The sequence below is a fragment of the Heterodontus francisci genome, chromosome 6 (assembly GCF_036365525.1).
Source record: "Heterodontus francisci isolate sHetFra1 chromosome 6, sHetFra1.hap1, whole genome shotgun sequence".
NCBI classification, from domain to species: Eukaryota; Metazoa; Chordata; class Chondrichthyes; order Heterodontiformes; family Heterodontidae; genus Heterodontus; species Heterodontus francisci.
Window position 1 is genome coordinate 51853547 of NC_090376.1, and position 16463 is coordinate 51870009.

At 43.7% G+C, this 16463-nt stretch overlaps 1 protein-coding gene across 1 annotated transcript in view; it reads left to right on the forward strand.

Annotated features, from left to right (window-relative positions):
• micu2 (mitochondrial calcium uptake 2) overlaps nt 1-12006 on the forward strand; it is a 572589-nt gene extending 560583 nt beyond the window's left edge. The window contains exons 12-13 of the mRNA XM_068033641.1: nt 3504-3661; nt 10800-12006. Coding sequence (XP_067889742.1) covers nt 3504-3661; nt 10800-10904 — 263 coding nt within the window. The 3' untranslated portion in view covers nt 10905-12006. The remainder of the gene's footprint in view (nt 1-3503; nt 3662-10799) is intronic.
• Nucleotides 12007-16463: the final 4457 nt, after the last annotated feature.

Sequence of the window (16463 nt, forward strand, 5' to 3'; positions counted from 1 at the left end):
GGTTATTGGTTGGCACAGACTCGGTGGGCCGAAGGGCCTGTTTCAGTGCTGTATCTCTCTATGACTCAGTTTCCAGCATGCAAAAAACAAGGCCAGGAATAGTCTCCCTAAACCAGGAAGGGTCTTCATCTAAATATTAAAATGTCAGCAGTAACATCCTGCACATATTTCTCAATACTTCTGCATGGAGCACCTTCATTCATAATTATGTTTATGTCAAATGGATCCCAGATTTGCATGGTCATGGTAAATGTATGTAAGTTCATTTACAGCTATGTTAAGGCAAGTGTAGTTCAGATATTCACGACTGTTTGTCCAGTGACTGGTCTTCACCCTCAGTCTCCTTCCAGACATATTGCAATGCTGGCGTGTGATGCCTTGGAGTGGCAAAGATGGCTACCTTTCTTGCAACTAGGGGAAGCGGTAACGTCCTGGTAGTGTCACTGAACTAGTAACCCAGAGACCCAGGGTATTGCTCTGGGGACATGGGTTCAAATCCCACCACAGCAGAAGGTGGAATTTGAATTCAATTAATAAATCTGGAATTAAAAAGCTAGTCTAATGGTCATGAAACCATTGTCGATTGTTGTAAAAACCCATCTGGTTCACTAATATCCTTTAGGGAAGGAAATCTGCTGTCCTTACCTGGTCTGGCCTACATGTGACTCCAGACCCACAGCAATGTGGTTGACTCTGAAATGGCCTCACAAGCCACTCAGTTGTATCTAACCGCTACGAAGTCAATAAAAGGGAATGAAACTGGACTGACCACCCGGCATCGACCTAGGCACCGGAAACGACAACGGCAAACCCAGCCCTGTCGACCCTGCAAAGTCCTCCTTACTAACATCTGGGGGCTTGTGCCAAAGTTGGGAGAGCTGTCCCACAGCCTGACATAGTCATACTCACGGAATCATACCTGACCAACAATGTCCCAGACACCGCCATCATAATCCCCGGGTATGTCCTGTTCCACCGGCAGGACAGACCCAGCAGAGGTGGTGGCACAGTGGTATACAGTAGGGAGGGAGTTGCCCTGGGAGTCCTCAACATCGACTCTGGATCCCATGAAGTCTCATGGCATCAGATCAAACATGAACAATGAAACCTCCTGCTGATTACCACCTACTGCCCTCCCTCAGCTGATGAGTCAGTACTCCTCCATGTTGAACAGCACTTGGAGGAAGCACTGAGGGTGGCGAGGGCACAGAATGTACTCTGGGTGGGGGACTTCAAAGTCCATCACCAAGAGTGGCTCGGTAGCACCACTACTGACCGAGCTGGCTGAGTCCTAAAGGACATATCTGCTAGACTGGGTATGCGACAGGTGGTGAGGGGAAAACATACTTGACCTCGTCCTCACCAATCTGCCTGTCGCAGATGCATCTGTCCATGACAGTATTGGTAGGAGTGACCATCACACAGTCCTTGTGGAGACGATGTCCCGCCTTCACATTGAGGATCCATCGTGTTGTGTGGCACTACCACCATGCTAAATGGGATAGATTTCGAACAGATCTAGCATTGCAAAACTGGGCATCCATGAGGCACTGTGGGCCAGCAGCAGCAGCAGAATTGTACTCAACTACAATCTGTAACCTCATGGCCTGGCATATCCCCCATTCTACCATTACCATCAAGCCAGGAGACCAACCCTGGTTCAATGAAGAGTGCAGGAGGGCATGCCAGGAGCAGCACCAGGCATACCTCAAAATGAGGTGTCAACCTGGTGAAGCAATTTGCATGCCAAATTGCGTAAGCAGCATGCGATAGAGCTAAGCGATCCCATGACCAACGGATCAGATCTAAGCTCTGCAGTCCTGCCACATCCAGCCGTGAATGGTGGTGGACAATTAAACAACTAACTGGTGGAGGTGGCTCCACAAATATCCCCATCCTCAATGATGGGGGAGCAGAGCACATCAGTGCGAAAGATAAGGCTGAAACATGTGCAACAATCTTCAGCCAGAAGTGCTGAGTTGATGATCCATCTCGGCCTCCTCCTGAAGTCCCCAGCATCACAGATGCCAGACTTCAGCCAATTTGGTTCACACCGCGTGATATCAAGAAACGACTGAAGGCACTGGATACTGCAAAGGCTATGGGCCCTGACAATATTCCAGCAATAGTACTGAAGACCTGTGCTCCAGAACTTGCCGTGCCCCTAGCCAAGCTGTTCCAGTACAGCTGCAACACTGGCATCTACCCGGCAATGTGGAAAATTACCCAGGTATGTCCTGTACACAAAAAGCAGGACAAGTCCAACCCAGCCAATTACTGCCCGATCAGCCTACTCTCAATCATCAGTAAAGTGATGGAACATGTCATCAACAGTACCATCAAGCGGCACTTGCTTGGCAATAACCTGCTTAGTGATGCTCAGTTTGGGTTCCGCCAGGGCCACTCAGCTCCTGACCTCATTACAGCCTTGGTTCAAACATGGACAAAAGAGCTGAACTCAGGAGGTGAGGTGAGAGTGACTGCCCTTGACATTAAGGCAGCATTTGACCAAGTATGGCATCGAGGAGCCCTAGCAAAACTGAGGTCAATGGGAATCAAGGGGAAAACCTTCCGCTGGCTGGAGTCATACCTAGCGCAAAGGAAGATGGTTGTGGTTGTTGGAGGTCAATCATCTGAGCTCTAGGACATCACTGTAGGAGTTCTTCAGGGTAGTGTCCTAGGCCCAACCATCTTCAGCTGCTTCATCAATGACCTTCCTTCAATCATAAGGTCAGAAGTGGGGATGTTCGTTGATGATTGCACAATGTTCAGCACCATTCGTGACTCCTCAGAAAGGCCTCCTTAGTGAAGTATAGATGGCATAGGCACATTTTCTCTGGCATGCCCAAGTGTCTCCAGCTGATTCTGTGGACCTGCAACTTGGGTAAGTGCAACACATCTCAAGTGGATACAAAGTCCTTCTGATGATTTCTTTGAAGCTTCTCCTCATCTTCTAGCTCCCTGAGGGTAAGAAGAATTCCCAGAACAATGCACATTCTACCAGTGTAAATAGGTTTGAATTCAGAGTAGTACTCTGTTCAGTGCTGAGGGGTAAAGAATATAAATTAAAGCAATGCAAAAACTAAATACATGGCAGCCAGCAAAAGCAAAGCCAACAAAGTAATACTGCACACCCACTCCCATTGCAGATAAATATTGCTTTAAGAGAAATACCAGATAATGAGATACAAAAGCTCCTGTGAAATAGGCCTTCAACAGTGACATTACATTCCTGGAGCAGTGGCATAGTTTGGATGGGCCCCAACTTATATGATGGGCAATGACCAAAAGTCTGCGTCACAACAAATTACTTTGCAAATGATTTAGACAATTAAAATCTGAAGTATATTACATTTTGTCCTGTGTATCCATTTAACATGTTTTGAGTAGACAAAAAAATAAATACTACGTAAGTCTAAGGCAACCTTTCAAACAATATATTACTTGTGTGGGTTGAAACAACTTTGTGTAAATTTTATGCATTTTTTCCATGTTAAATTTAGGGCACTTCAAGCGTGCAGTGAAAGTTGCAACAGGGCAAGAACTGTCAGATAATGTTCTTGATACTGTCTTCAAGATTTTTGATATGGATGGAGATGGATGTCTGAGCAAACAAGAGTTCCTTGGAGTGATTATGACCAGACTGCATCGTGGCTTGAAGGTATTATTAAAGTTCTAAATAAGGTTGCTGCATTTTCCAAACCAATGAATAGAAACACAAATTGTTCAATATTATCCATAACTGTTGACATTTTACAGACCCAGCATCCACAGCCTTTTGGGGAAGATTTCTATTATCCTCTGTGTGGGAAAAAATGTTTCCTGCTTTCACCCCTAAATGGCCAAGCTCTAATTATTTTAAGATTATGCCCCCTTTTTGTACTTCCCCAGCAGAGGAAGCAGTGTCTCCGTATGTACCCTAATGAATCCTCTTAATAATTTTAAATAGCTTGAATAGGTCACCATTCAACCTTCAAAACTCAAGCGAATACAGCCCAAGTTTGTGCAGCCTGTTCTTATAATTTAATTTTGGTGCATCCGTGCTGCATCCTTTCCAAAGCCAATATATCTTTCCCAAGGGTTGGTGACCAAACCTGCACACAGTGGCCAGAATTTTACTGGGCCACTAAGAGCGAGGTCAGAGGCGGGTGCCATAAGGTGTGATCGGGATGTGTTCAACCAAAGGTCCAGCATCCTGTCGTTGGTTCTGAATTTTACAAGGGGCAGGAACCATGGAGGGTGGACATCTGACAACATCATGGCTGAACCTCAATTAGGGTAGTTAAAAGGGCAATCAACTCGAATTTTACAGCGCATTTCTAATTTTATCAATGCCGCACGGGAATCACAGGGCTTCAGAGCCCTGTCTGGTTAAAGGCGGTGGCAAGGAGGCGAGAGTGCAGTACTGCTTCTGCCAGCCAGCTATCCGGAGAGCCAATGTGCAGTGGAAGGGAGGGTGGTGAAAGGAGGACATTGCCAGATGATGGTAGAAGGGGGTAAAGGTGCCAGCACTGACAGAGGAAGCTTGTAAAGGTGCTAAGACTGACAGTAGGGGCGTGCTGCAAGGGTCACAGAGGGGCAGTGGTGCTTGCTCCATCGGGACTAGCCAGGGGAAGGTGTTGAGGGGAGGTGGGCTGGACAGAACACATAGGACTGGGAGAAAGCCCACCTGTCATGGGCCTAATCCAACAAGTCTTTGTGGCCCACCCAACCTGAGGAGGAGGAACAGTTCAGAGGGAGGGAGGTCCAGGCACTGTTGGGGCAAGTCAGAAATGTCAGGAGCAGCCTCTGGAAGAACACAGAGTAGCATGCCATCTGCCTCCTGTGCAAAGAAGGGCTTATCCCTGGCAGAAAGTCTACCGTACGTGGCTGAACTATCTCCAGGTGGCCAAGCGGCAGTGTCAGTGCAGACTGAGCATCTCCAGGGAGGCAGTCACTGACCTCTACGCCATGCTTCAGGACGAGCTGAGATCCCTGGGGGTTGGTGGACACCCAATGCAGTGGCTCTGAAGATCACTGTAGCTCTCAACTTCTACGTCTGTGGATCTTTCCAGGAATCCACTGGGTACAGGTGTGGTATCTCCCAGTCTGCAGCCCATCATTGCATCAAGGAGATGACCAGTGCCCTGTTCAAGAGGGCCTGTGACTATGTCCGCTACCAACCCGACCCAGATGGTCAGGTGGAAAGGTCCATTGGCTTCAGGGCCATCACCAGGTTGCCCCAGGTGCAAGGTGTCATCGACTGCACCCATGTGGCCATCAAGGCTTCCATGGACCCGCCAGTGGCCTCATCAACAGGAAGGGCTTCCATTCCATTAATGTACAACTGGTCTGTCACCATTAGAAGCGGATCCTTCAGGTGTGTGCATACTTTTTGGGAAGCAGCCACAACACCTGCATACTTTGGCATTACCAGGACCAGAAGTATTCCTGCTCCCCTTTCGCCTTCAGGGATGGATTCTCGCAGACAAAGACTACCCATTGAATACATGACTACACACTCTTGTGAGGAATCCACACACTGCAGCAGTGGAGAGGTACAAAACCTGCCACGGTCTCCTGAGCGACCATGAAGCAGGTCATTGGGCTGCTGAAGATGAGATTCAGGTGCCTAGATCGCTCCAGTGGGGCACTTCAGTATGCGAGGGTCTCGCGTATTGTGGTGTCTGCTGTGCACTGCACAACCATACGCTGTAGTGGGGGCAGGCCTTGATAATGAGGACACCATCAACTGCCACTCCTCATCTGACGAAGAGGATGTGGGGGAGGTTGCTGAGCAGGAGGCACAGGATGAGGAACCCCTTGGACCAGGGGCAAGGGGAAATGAGAGACACACAAGGGAGGCTTGGGACAATCTCATATATACCTGTTTCTTGTGACCCTGATGCCCTTTCACAATGAAGCCTCACCTTTATGCCCTCCTGCTGTCACCTCCTTCATCTGGCACGCCATCGCCCAGCACCCAGTCTCTCAGCAGACACTGGCAAAGCTGAGGAACTGACAGCCTGTTGAGGGAGCAAGGCTGTAGATCAGATCTAACAAGGCAGCAAGTTTTGAAAGTATGACCAACATCAGTGAGTCAAACATTTATTGAGCGGCACAACATTATCAAGCCTTCACATGTACAAAATCTAAACACCCGTGAATCCCAAGTGCAGCTAGGTGCTCTTCTTAACTCGCTTATGTGTGCTCCTACATGCTTGCAGCTGAGGTGGAGGCAGGCTGATGATTGAGCTGCCCCATGGCTTGAGATGACCTTGGTGGCTGTCCTCTGGCTGCTAGAAGAGCCCCGGCTTGCTAAGGGGCTACTGCACAGGTGCAGGACCCTTCTCTGTCGTTGTGGCTACTGGACGTGATGGGGTCACTGGCAGAGGGGCTGAGGAGCTGCTGTCCACACTTGAAGCACCCTGGGAGGAGCCCCAGAAGCAGAAGGCAACCGAATCTTCCAAGGCAAGGCACATTTGTTACCTCCCTGCTGACCAGAGCAGGACGAGGACCTGGTGCAGATTCCAGGCACCTCATTCCCCTCTAGCCTTGCCACTGCTGCATAGAACTCATATACAAGTGATGGCTGGCAGGTCTGCAGGCATCTCCAGAATCCACTGAGAGATCTGCTGGATCAGGCTCTCCATGGAGGTCGTCCGTCTCTCGATGAAGGAAGCCATGCGTGCACACGCTTGTGACATGGCAGCGCCCATATCCTGGATGGTTTATCATCCCTGCATGGGTGCGCATAGCCTCTGGAAGATCCGCCAGATGTTCCATCACCTTTCACTGCAGCTGCAGTCTTGCCGATGACTCCAGAGGCCTGTCATCAGCCTGGAGCCCCTGGCCTCCCACAGTCCTCTGACTGTCAGTGGCCTCAGCTGTCACAGCCTCCATCAGCTGCTCATGAGGTTACGACCCTGAATCTCATTGCAAGCGCAAACCTACCAACGTGAGAGTATCTGCACTGGTGGAGGCGAGGGGGCATGATGTGACACTGCACCCTCTGAGGATCCCTCCTCCTCCTCGGAGGTGGTCAGCAGGCCCCCAGTCTCTCAAGTTCCACGTCCTTCAGGATGTCCATGACCTGCATGAGAGAACACAAACATTGAGGGGTTAAAGGCTTCCCATTTCTTCATCGCAACTATGCCTAATATGGAGCTCCATGTGTCCAGTGATGGAGAGAAGAGCACTACACCTCACGAGTGGGCCTGATGTATCCTTGTGCCTCTGCATTCGTTCACTCACTCTCCTGTGATGACACTCCTGTTTCACCATCAGCAATCGCTCGGTTGCCCTGAGACCCAGCCAGTTCCAAGGCCGCCTCCTTCCCCAGGGTCAGGATATGCAGGTTTGGAACCCCTCTACCAGTCTTGGCCCTTTCCCTGGAGTTGTGCTCCCAATTCTGCTGTAAGTACAAGGAGAAAGACAGTTTCCCAATGAAGACTCGCACATCACCTATGCTGGTGACAGCCCATCAGTCCAGGATGGGGGCACACAAATGCCTCCTCCATATGGCTGCTCTTGTGGGGGTTACCAATGACAGACAGGTGCCTCTCACTAAGATGCATCTTATAGCTCAAAGTGCTTTACAGCCAATGAAATACTTTTGAAGTGTAGTCACTGTTGTAATGCAGGAAATGCAGCAGCCAATTTGCACACAGCAAACACCCACCTGATAATGACCAGCTAATCTATTCATGTGATGTTGATTTTGAGATAACTATTGGCCTGGACATGGGATAACTCCCCTGCTCTACGTCGAAATGTCATGAGATCTTTTACATCGACATGAGAGGGCAGACAGGGCTTCAGTTTAGCATTTCATCTTCAATTACACCTTCAGCAGTGTAGCACTCCCTCAGTACTGAAGTGTCAGCCTTGATTGTTGTGCTCAAGTTTTGGAGTGGGACTTGAACCCAGAACCTTCTGGCTTAGAGGCGAGAATGCTACCAACTGAGCCATAGCTGACACTAAATACAGAATTATATAGAATGTAGAGAACAAAAACAGGCCATTCAGCCCAACAGGCTTATGCTGTACATGAACCTCCTCCCACCCTACTTCATCTAACCCTATCAACATATCCCTCTATTCCTTTCTCCCTTCTGTGTTTATCTAGCTTTCCCTTAAATGCATCTATGCTATTCATGTTAACAACTCTTTATGGTAGTAAGTTCCACGTTCTAACTACTCTCCAGGAAATGAAGTTTCTCCTGAATTATTTATTGGATTTATTAGCAACTATCTTATATTTGTGGTCCTTAGTTTTGATATCCCCCACAAGTGCAAACATTTTCTCAATGTCTACCCTACCAAAGTCTTTCATAAACTTAAAGACCTCTATTAGGTCAACGCCTGAGTCTTTTCGAGAAAAAAGTTCCCCAGGTTGTTCAATGTTTTCTGATCAATATGACCTGTCAGTTCTGGATAAGTTCAGAATAGAAAAGAAATAGACTGAAGAGTCAAAAATAATTGGTACTTTTAGTTATGTTGGGGTAGGATGCCCCAGAGTTCTGTGTGCGACCACTAATGTTTCCAATTTACCTTAACGGATTGCATTCAGAAATTCAATGCAAGTTAGTTGAATTTTAAGCTGATACTCATCTAAGGGGGCAGTGGCAGCCCATAAATTACGGAATGAGTTGAACAAACTATGAATATAGGCAAACAAAAGCATATAAAATTTAATGTAGATGAGTGTAAAGTAGACCAATACCGAGCATTAATCAACAAAGCCAATAGAATGTTGACTACATAGCCAAAACAGTAGAATACAAGTCAGTGGAAATCTTGATTCAACGTGTACAGTGCTTTGGTTATACTGCACCTTGAGTTTGTATCCCGTTTTGGTCACTAGGACATGAAGGAGATATTCAAACACTGGAAACAATGCAGAGGAGTGCTATGAGGCTGATCCCTAATCTTGGATCTGAAAATTTGGGTATTTCAATGATCTTACAGTGTGAAATAGTTAAGAAAATGGAAAAGTTAAATCCAGAATATCCCTTTAGATTAAATTGTGGGAGTAGGACAAGAGGACACAGGTTTAAATTCATAAAAGGTAAATTTAAGAAAAATATCAGGAAGTTCTAACAAAGAGTGATTAACGTATGAAATGGATTTTCAGATAGAGTAGTGGAGATGAAAACCTTGAAATCATTTAAGAAACTATTAAGTGTTGCAGTGGGGATATTGTAGGGTCTTTCTTGATAGACAATAAATTAAGTTGGGCTGAATGGTTTTCCTCATCTGTAACTATTTTGTGATCTTGTAATCACTGGGAGAGTTCACATTGTTATGAAGGTGTTTTCATATATTAATATTTTTGAGGTCTTGTGTGTAAAAGTCAGTGGAAATCTGAGGAGCTGCTGGACTTTTTTTTAAAAGTCATTGAAAGGACTTTGGGACTTGGTTTAAAAACACACTTACTAGAAGTCACATGTCTTCAGCTAAGTAAACAACAACAGCCTTGGTGACTAGGGAGAGTTGTTTACAGAGATGTGACATGTCAAGATTTGTGGTTGGTTTCGTTTTGGATTGTTTTGAGTCAGTTGGGGGGTAAGCCTGCTAAAAGAGAAGGAACCAGCTTATCCTTTCTCCACCTCTTCGAGAAACCCTGGAAATCCAGTGTGTGATAGCTGAAACCCCTGATGCTGCATTTCTTCTGGAAAGCCTGCCAGACTAATCTTTGATGTTTCCTGAAGAGAACTGCTCCAAAAAGATCCCAGTGACAACCATCTACGTGTATTTGGGATGCCAGAAAAGGGACAACTGTACCATTCTATACCTTATCCTTTTCCTTCAAGAATCAACAAGTATTTGGCCAAAGTATCTTTTTGTCTTTTTTGTAAAGAGTTCGCTGCAGAGAAAACCTCTATTTTTTCTTGAACCGATGTGAATGTGTGTGTTGGGCTAAGTCAGAAGGGAACTTTCATATTTCAATCTGTGTTAATGCTTTGCATCTTTACTGAATAAGTATTGTTTTATAATAAATTAATAATTTTGTTTATTAAAGAAACCTGGTTGGTGAATTTTATTCTGAAATAAAAATAGAGTATATAATTGGCCATATTGGTAACTGGGGAAGCATTTAAATACATGTTATGACCCGTGGAGCAGTGGAACTAGAGAAAGATCGTCCCGCCTCATTGATAACAACATTACTTAGATTTAATGCTACTACTTGTGATATGAAGTTAATTCTGTTCAAAAATGTTTGTCCTTGTTTAAGCCACTTAAAGTCCTGACATGTGAAGGAGCCCATGCAACAACTTTTGCACATCAGTAAGGCACATCAGAAAGACATTCATAAAATGAGGCTGAAAGTGTAGTCTTTGATTATTAAATGTTATATGGAGAATAAAATGGGTGGTATCCAATCAGGGCAACCAAGTAGCACAGCATAATAATTTGTACTAACATGATGCTATGGACAAGCATTCTCCATAGGCTTCACACAGATCCATATTGCAATATTGATCTACATGGAAAGAGATCATGTTCTGACTATTTTTATCAGAATATAGGATTTAGGGGAGGGTGGGGCTCACAGAGCAGAAAAGAAGGTGGCAAATTTATGTATTTAACAAAAATATAGGATGTATGTGAAAAGGTGGAAGACAAATGATACTTGATAGCTTTACATCCATTGAACATCATTTACATAACCGGTTTTATAAAAATCTTGAATAGTAATCTAAAATTGTCCAAAATGGTTTAAACTGGAACAGAATGGTCCACGTCGATTATGACACAAAATAACAGCTGTGTCTGTTTACAGTAACTGAGACTCAATACTTTGGTTTAAACAGGCACCAACACAACATGGTTTCAAAGGTTATTTTAAATGCGTGAAGAGAGAGACTATTGTTGGAGTTCATGAAGCCTGGAAGCGGTCTGGAAGAAGCCCCTGTTAATACTACTGAGCATAAGGTGTTTCGACATAAAATAATCCAATATCATATATGAGAGCCTGCTTGTTGAGGAAACTTGTCACAGTGGATTTAAAAAAAGCTACAAAATATCTCGGGTTACTAGAAAGTGTTCAGAGTTTAATAAAATGTCATAATATGTCATGTTCACATATATGAACAGTGTGTTTACACAAAAATAAAGCAACATTGTCTTCATGAAAATGTATTTTGGCAAGTCTTTTCTCATCTATTTACAAACATAGAATGTAATGACGTGGAACACTTGAAAACATATCAGTGTCACTTATATGTGACATCATTGTGATGACGATGTGTTCTTTTCAATTCTCCTTGTTCCTCAAACAGATAACATTACTCAACACTTTTTCATGAAGGCAATGCACTTTAAATAAAATTACACCAGTTGAATCAGTTACATATTGTTTTTGTGTGTTTTTTTGGTTAATTATATATAATGGGTTAGTAATTCAATTTATTCAGAAATGTTCATAAGTAAAAAGTGAGAAATTTGATTGTGTGGCATTGCTTCGAGCGCCACTACGCAGATTTACTTCTATTCCTCTGGTGTAGGGAGGGCAGCACAGGTAGTGGCCTGTGGCATTGCCTGCCCCTAGGAATCGACATAGGTCTGCTAGAAACACCGTTCCGCAAACACATTTCTCCACCAGAAAATGTTTAATCTGTGCTAATTCAATGCAAGGCGTGAAATATTCAGGGACTTTGTTGAATGTTTCTTCAATTTATTGTATACAAATCTACTTTAAGAATCACACAAAAAATGACGTTCAAAAATGTATGAATTTATTTTTAAAAAATCAGTTAGTCTAAGATATAAAATTCTACAATACGTTATAAAGTTGGAAGTAATTATTCCATATGGTGCATCTGCTGTGGGGATCACAAGGCAATTATTCTTCAATCCTAATTACTTTTTGGATGTTGGATAAAAGTTTCTTTTGATTTTGTTATTTCATATTTGAATATTTAAGGAATACAATGATTTCATCAAAATCTAAAACTGCATCTGGAATCTCTGTTAAATCTGCACTGTTTCTTTTGCACTAATAAAGTTTGGCTTGTGAAATCTGTGTTTTAATGTATTATGTGTCAGAACACACATGACCAGTACAAGCCTTTTCTTAGCACACCAAGGGAGCAAAAAACATTCCTTTTATCCAATTGTTAAAATATTTGCCGTAATCCTTGTGGCATGCAACTACATGATATGTAATTGCCAAACTTAAGTCACTGATCAATCTAAATAATAGCTGATGAAAGTCTGTAAATGGGAACATTAAGCTTGTTTGGAACTGTTTACTTCATAGTAGATTACCATGATCCTGTGCAGATGGAGTGTAATTCATGTTAACTATACTGCACCTGTTTACAAAAATATTAGCCAGCACTCATTATAAACAAACCTTGGCTATCTGCATGCAGACAGAATTCTGTTTATATTTAGAGTGCTTTTCTATCCATTGCAGCATTGTATAATGATTGGTTCTGAAAAGCAATGACCTCAGTCTAAACTATTTCCACAATTCAGTAGAAAAATCAATCAATATTTGAGTGAATTCAAACCCACAGTTGGGCAATGCTTTGCTATATTGGTTGCAGATAGTAAGAAGTGATCAAGCACTAAAGTGCTAAGTAAGAACTTGGTTCAACAACAGTTCAGCTTGACATTCCAATCAATACAAGTCCAATTAGTTCTGAAGGTCAGCTACTTCTAATTCGAATTATCAGCATTGTGGGTCTTCCTCTGGGACTGAGAAAAATGAGACTGAATCTTTTAAACAAGTATGTGCCTGTAACAGATGGACAGTTTCTTGAAAGCAGGGCTGTATGAATTGAATTAGTAACTGATATAGTACCTAGTTTTTAAAAATCATCTATAGCTACAAACGTGAGATTATTCTAAACTTAACACAATTTAACCTAGTCAAAAGGGATAAAACTGTTAATTAGATTATATTGGTTGTCATGAAATCAAAACAAGTGCACAGATTGGATATTTCATTGCTAGATTTCATAGATACCTTGGAAAAAAACAGTCCTGTGTAGGTGCTTGCAAAAGAAATAAAAATAATTTTCATAATGAATGCATTCTGAAAAGCAACACCCACCAGATTGGCAAGTGCATAATTTTAATTTTACTTTGATTAACATTTTGTTCTCAAAACAGTGCTAAGTCATGGTATTTTCAGTATCTGTTGCTTCTTCAAAAGAATGAAAGATTAAACTACTACAGTTTATTGATATTTGAGGAATATTAATGTACAAGAGGCAAAAGAGCTACCAACAGCACATCTTAGGATTTGTGCCAAAATGCTACAGGTTCACTCCTTAACCATATTCAAAATGTGCATACCAATACATTTTGCTTTTAGATAACCTATGTGTCCTCTCATGTCACTTTTTCCTGAAGTACATTACCATTTTCAATGTGTTAACCTTCTCTAACAATTTTGTTGTTTTTTTTGCATACAAATTTAGATATGTGATGTACACTTTTTTGCTGCAATATAATGCAATTTGAAAGACTTTCCAAAAAGAACCATGCAACTAGAACATCTGCAAAAATTGCTGTCACTGTGGGAAGTGAATGGCTTGCAAATAACCAGATTGGAGGCAGGGAGGGGTAATTTTAAAAGGAATGTTTTTCTGAAGGATTGGCAATGTGATCAAGCATGGATTCAAGAAGAAGTTGCCTGTTCAGGAGCTTGGTTGGAAAAACCAAGCAAACAGGTGGTGGAGAAAGTGAATCTGATGAGAACTCAGGTGGAGTTAGAGAAAAGCTATACAGTTGAGAGAAGTAGGAAGAGGAGGGGGGCAGAGGCTGCCAGATGGTCTTAATTTGAAAACAAAGATATCCTTGAGCTCCTCACATCTACAGTCAGACAATGCTGGGGAAGATCTTTTAAAGAGCTCGTTAATGGTGTAAAGAATTTTCAAGTTATCATTGTCCTCAAAATGTCTCTATAATAATAGGAAGATTTGTCTGTAGAGAAATAGAGATGGTTCAGCTTGAGGTGGTCAGTCCTGGCAAAGCACAATCAGATGAGTTTTACACCATGTGCACTCTAGGCTCCAGCCCACATACCTGAAACCACAAAGGTGGCTGTTGTAGGACAGAGTCTGTTGGGGACAAGGATAGCCAAGGAGGTTCTTGAGGAGATGCAAGTACATTTGATATGTTAGAGGAATATGGGTTGGGAATTGGAGAGGGGTTTGATGAGGCAGTCTTTTTCATGGGTAGAAATAGAGCTTGTGAGTTTAAAGGCTGCCAGAGATTATGTATGAAAACAAATATGAAGAAATGATCAGGGATAGCCCTGGGGAGGCAGTGGTGGAGTGGTAATGTCACTGAACTAGTCATCTAGAGGCCCAGGCTATTGCCCTGGGGACACAGGTTCAAATCCTACCATGGAATTTAAATTCAATTAATTAATAACAATCTGGAATTGAAAGCTAGTCTCAGTTATTGGTGCCACGAAACTATCATTGATTGTCGTAAAAACCCATCTGGTTCACTAATGTCCTTTAGGGAAGGAAATCTGCCGTCCTTACCTGGCCTGGTCTACATGTGACTCCAGACCCACATCTTAACTGCCCTCTGAAATGGCCTAGCAAGCCACTCAGTTGTTCAAGGGTAATTTGGGATTGGCAACAAATGCTGGCCTTGCAGCCCTTGGAAGAATAAAAAAAGGTCAGGGATTGTAACCTTGTAGCTGACAAGATGTGATAACAAGGCCAGGGTGTGCTGTGTGCGTCAGTGAGAGATATCTCCCTTGCCTATATGGTGTTGGCCATAATATGTCGTGACTGGGCAAGTGACTGTCTTTTATCCATGTTCATGTCAAGTGGAAACTAACAGGTAATCAATCGACACTGTAGGTCCATCAATAATTACCTGAAGTAAGTGATTCTGTTGCTGAGATTCTGAGTGTTTATCTCATCTGCTCTAATGACATGTAAAGGAGAGGAGAGGTAAATGATCACAATTAGTCTCTGTAAAGGGCCTTAATAGACAAAAATACACACTCCTGCCATGCCATTCGAACTGTCGTTCAGAAAAAATGCAATCTGCTGATGACTTGTGCTTCTGACCCTGCTGGAGAATCCAGGGTCAGAGCAGGGTCAAGGTATCTAAATAATTTCAGCAAGCACTTGCACCATGTGAGGACATATTGGCTAATTGTTAGAGTGCAGGAAGAGAAAAAGATGCAATGCAGTTACATATGAGGATTCCACCGGCAGGCTTGTCTTATAAGGTAAAGTGCTGCAGCTAATCACCCCCCTCTATGACAGCAGATTTTTAAAAAAGATTCAAAGCAACTGGGGAGTTGCTTGGGCCATGACGCCAGCCTGGATCCCTCTGTGGACCCCACTTTTGTCAATCCATGGACCTGGATACCAATATCTTGTTAATCTCAGTGTAAAGGAGGCAGGAGCTCCAGTCAGTGACAACATTCTGCCTACTATTAATAGGGTGAGGATAATTTTCATTCCCAATCAGAAATTTCAGAGTTACATTTTCAGGGTGGATATCCCATTTCAGGGTCTCACCTCCCCACCAGTCCACTTTCACTGCTTTTTCACCAAGAGTCCATCCAGCACCATCAACATTCACTCCTTTCACCACCGATGCACAGTGGCAGCAGTGTGTACCATCTACAACAGGATTGTCCAACCTTTTCATGTGTGGGTCCTCATTACAATTTTTGTCTTATATGGGGGAAACCGGTGAGACAATTCCGGAAAGATAAAGGCATTAAAAACTTATCTTACTAATAATCAAAACAACAAATGTGCATTTTTGTGAAGAAGCTTTAAATGAGAAGACTAATTTATTAACTTACTTTCTCATCACAATGTTGGAGCCTGATTTAGTGAGACACCTAGCATTTCTTTTGCTTCCACAAGTAGTCAATGTTTGCCCACTCACTTGTAGCGATGTGGAGTATTCCAAATAGATTTCCATCTGTCAGGAATGATCTTGATCACTCACTCGCCCTCTCTCTCTCTGAATCTCTCTCTCCCTGTGTTCCCCCCTCTCCGTGTCGTTGCCCCCACCCCCAGTGTCGACCTCACTCTCTGTGTCCCTCCTCTTTCTCTCTCTCTCTGTCCCCCCTCTTTCTCTCTCTCTCTGTCCCCCCTCTCTCTCTCTCTCTTTTTGCCTCTCTGCCCGATCTCTCTGCCCCCTTCTCTCTCTCTCTGCTCTCTCTCTCTCTTTCTGCTCCCCCCTCTCTCTCTCCCCTCTCTCTCTCTCTGCTGTCCCCTCTCTCTCTCTCTGCCCCCTCTCTCTCTCTGCCCCTCTCTCTCTCTGCCCCTCTCTCTCTCTCTCTGCCCCTCTCTCTCTCTGCCCTCTCTCTCTCTCTCTGCCCTCTCTCTCTCTCTCTCTCCATCCAGGGAGAAGACTCGGAGGGCGGAGTTCCAGACCGGTAAGTATAAAAATCTTACCTCGGGGATTCGCGGCCTACATCCAGGGAGAAGACTCGGAGGGCGGAGTTCCAGACCGGTAAGTATAAAAAACTTACC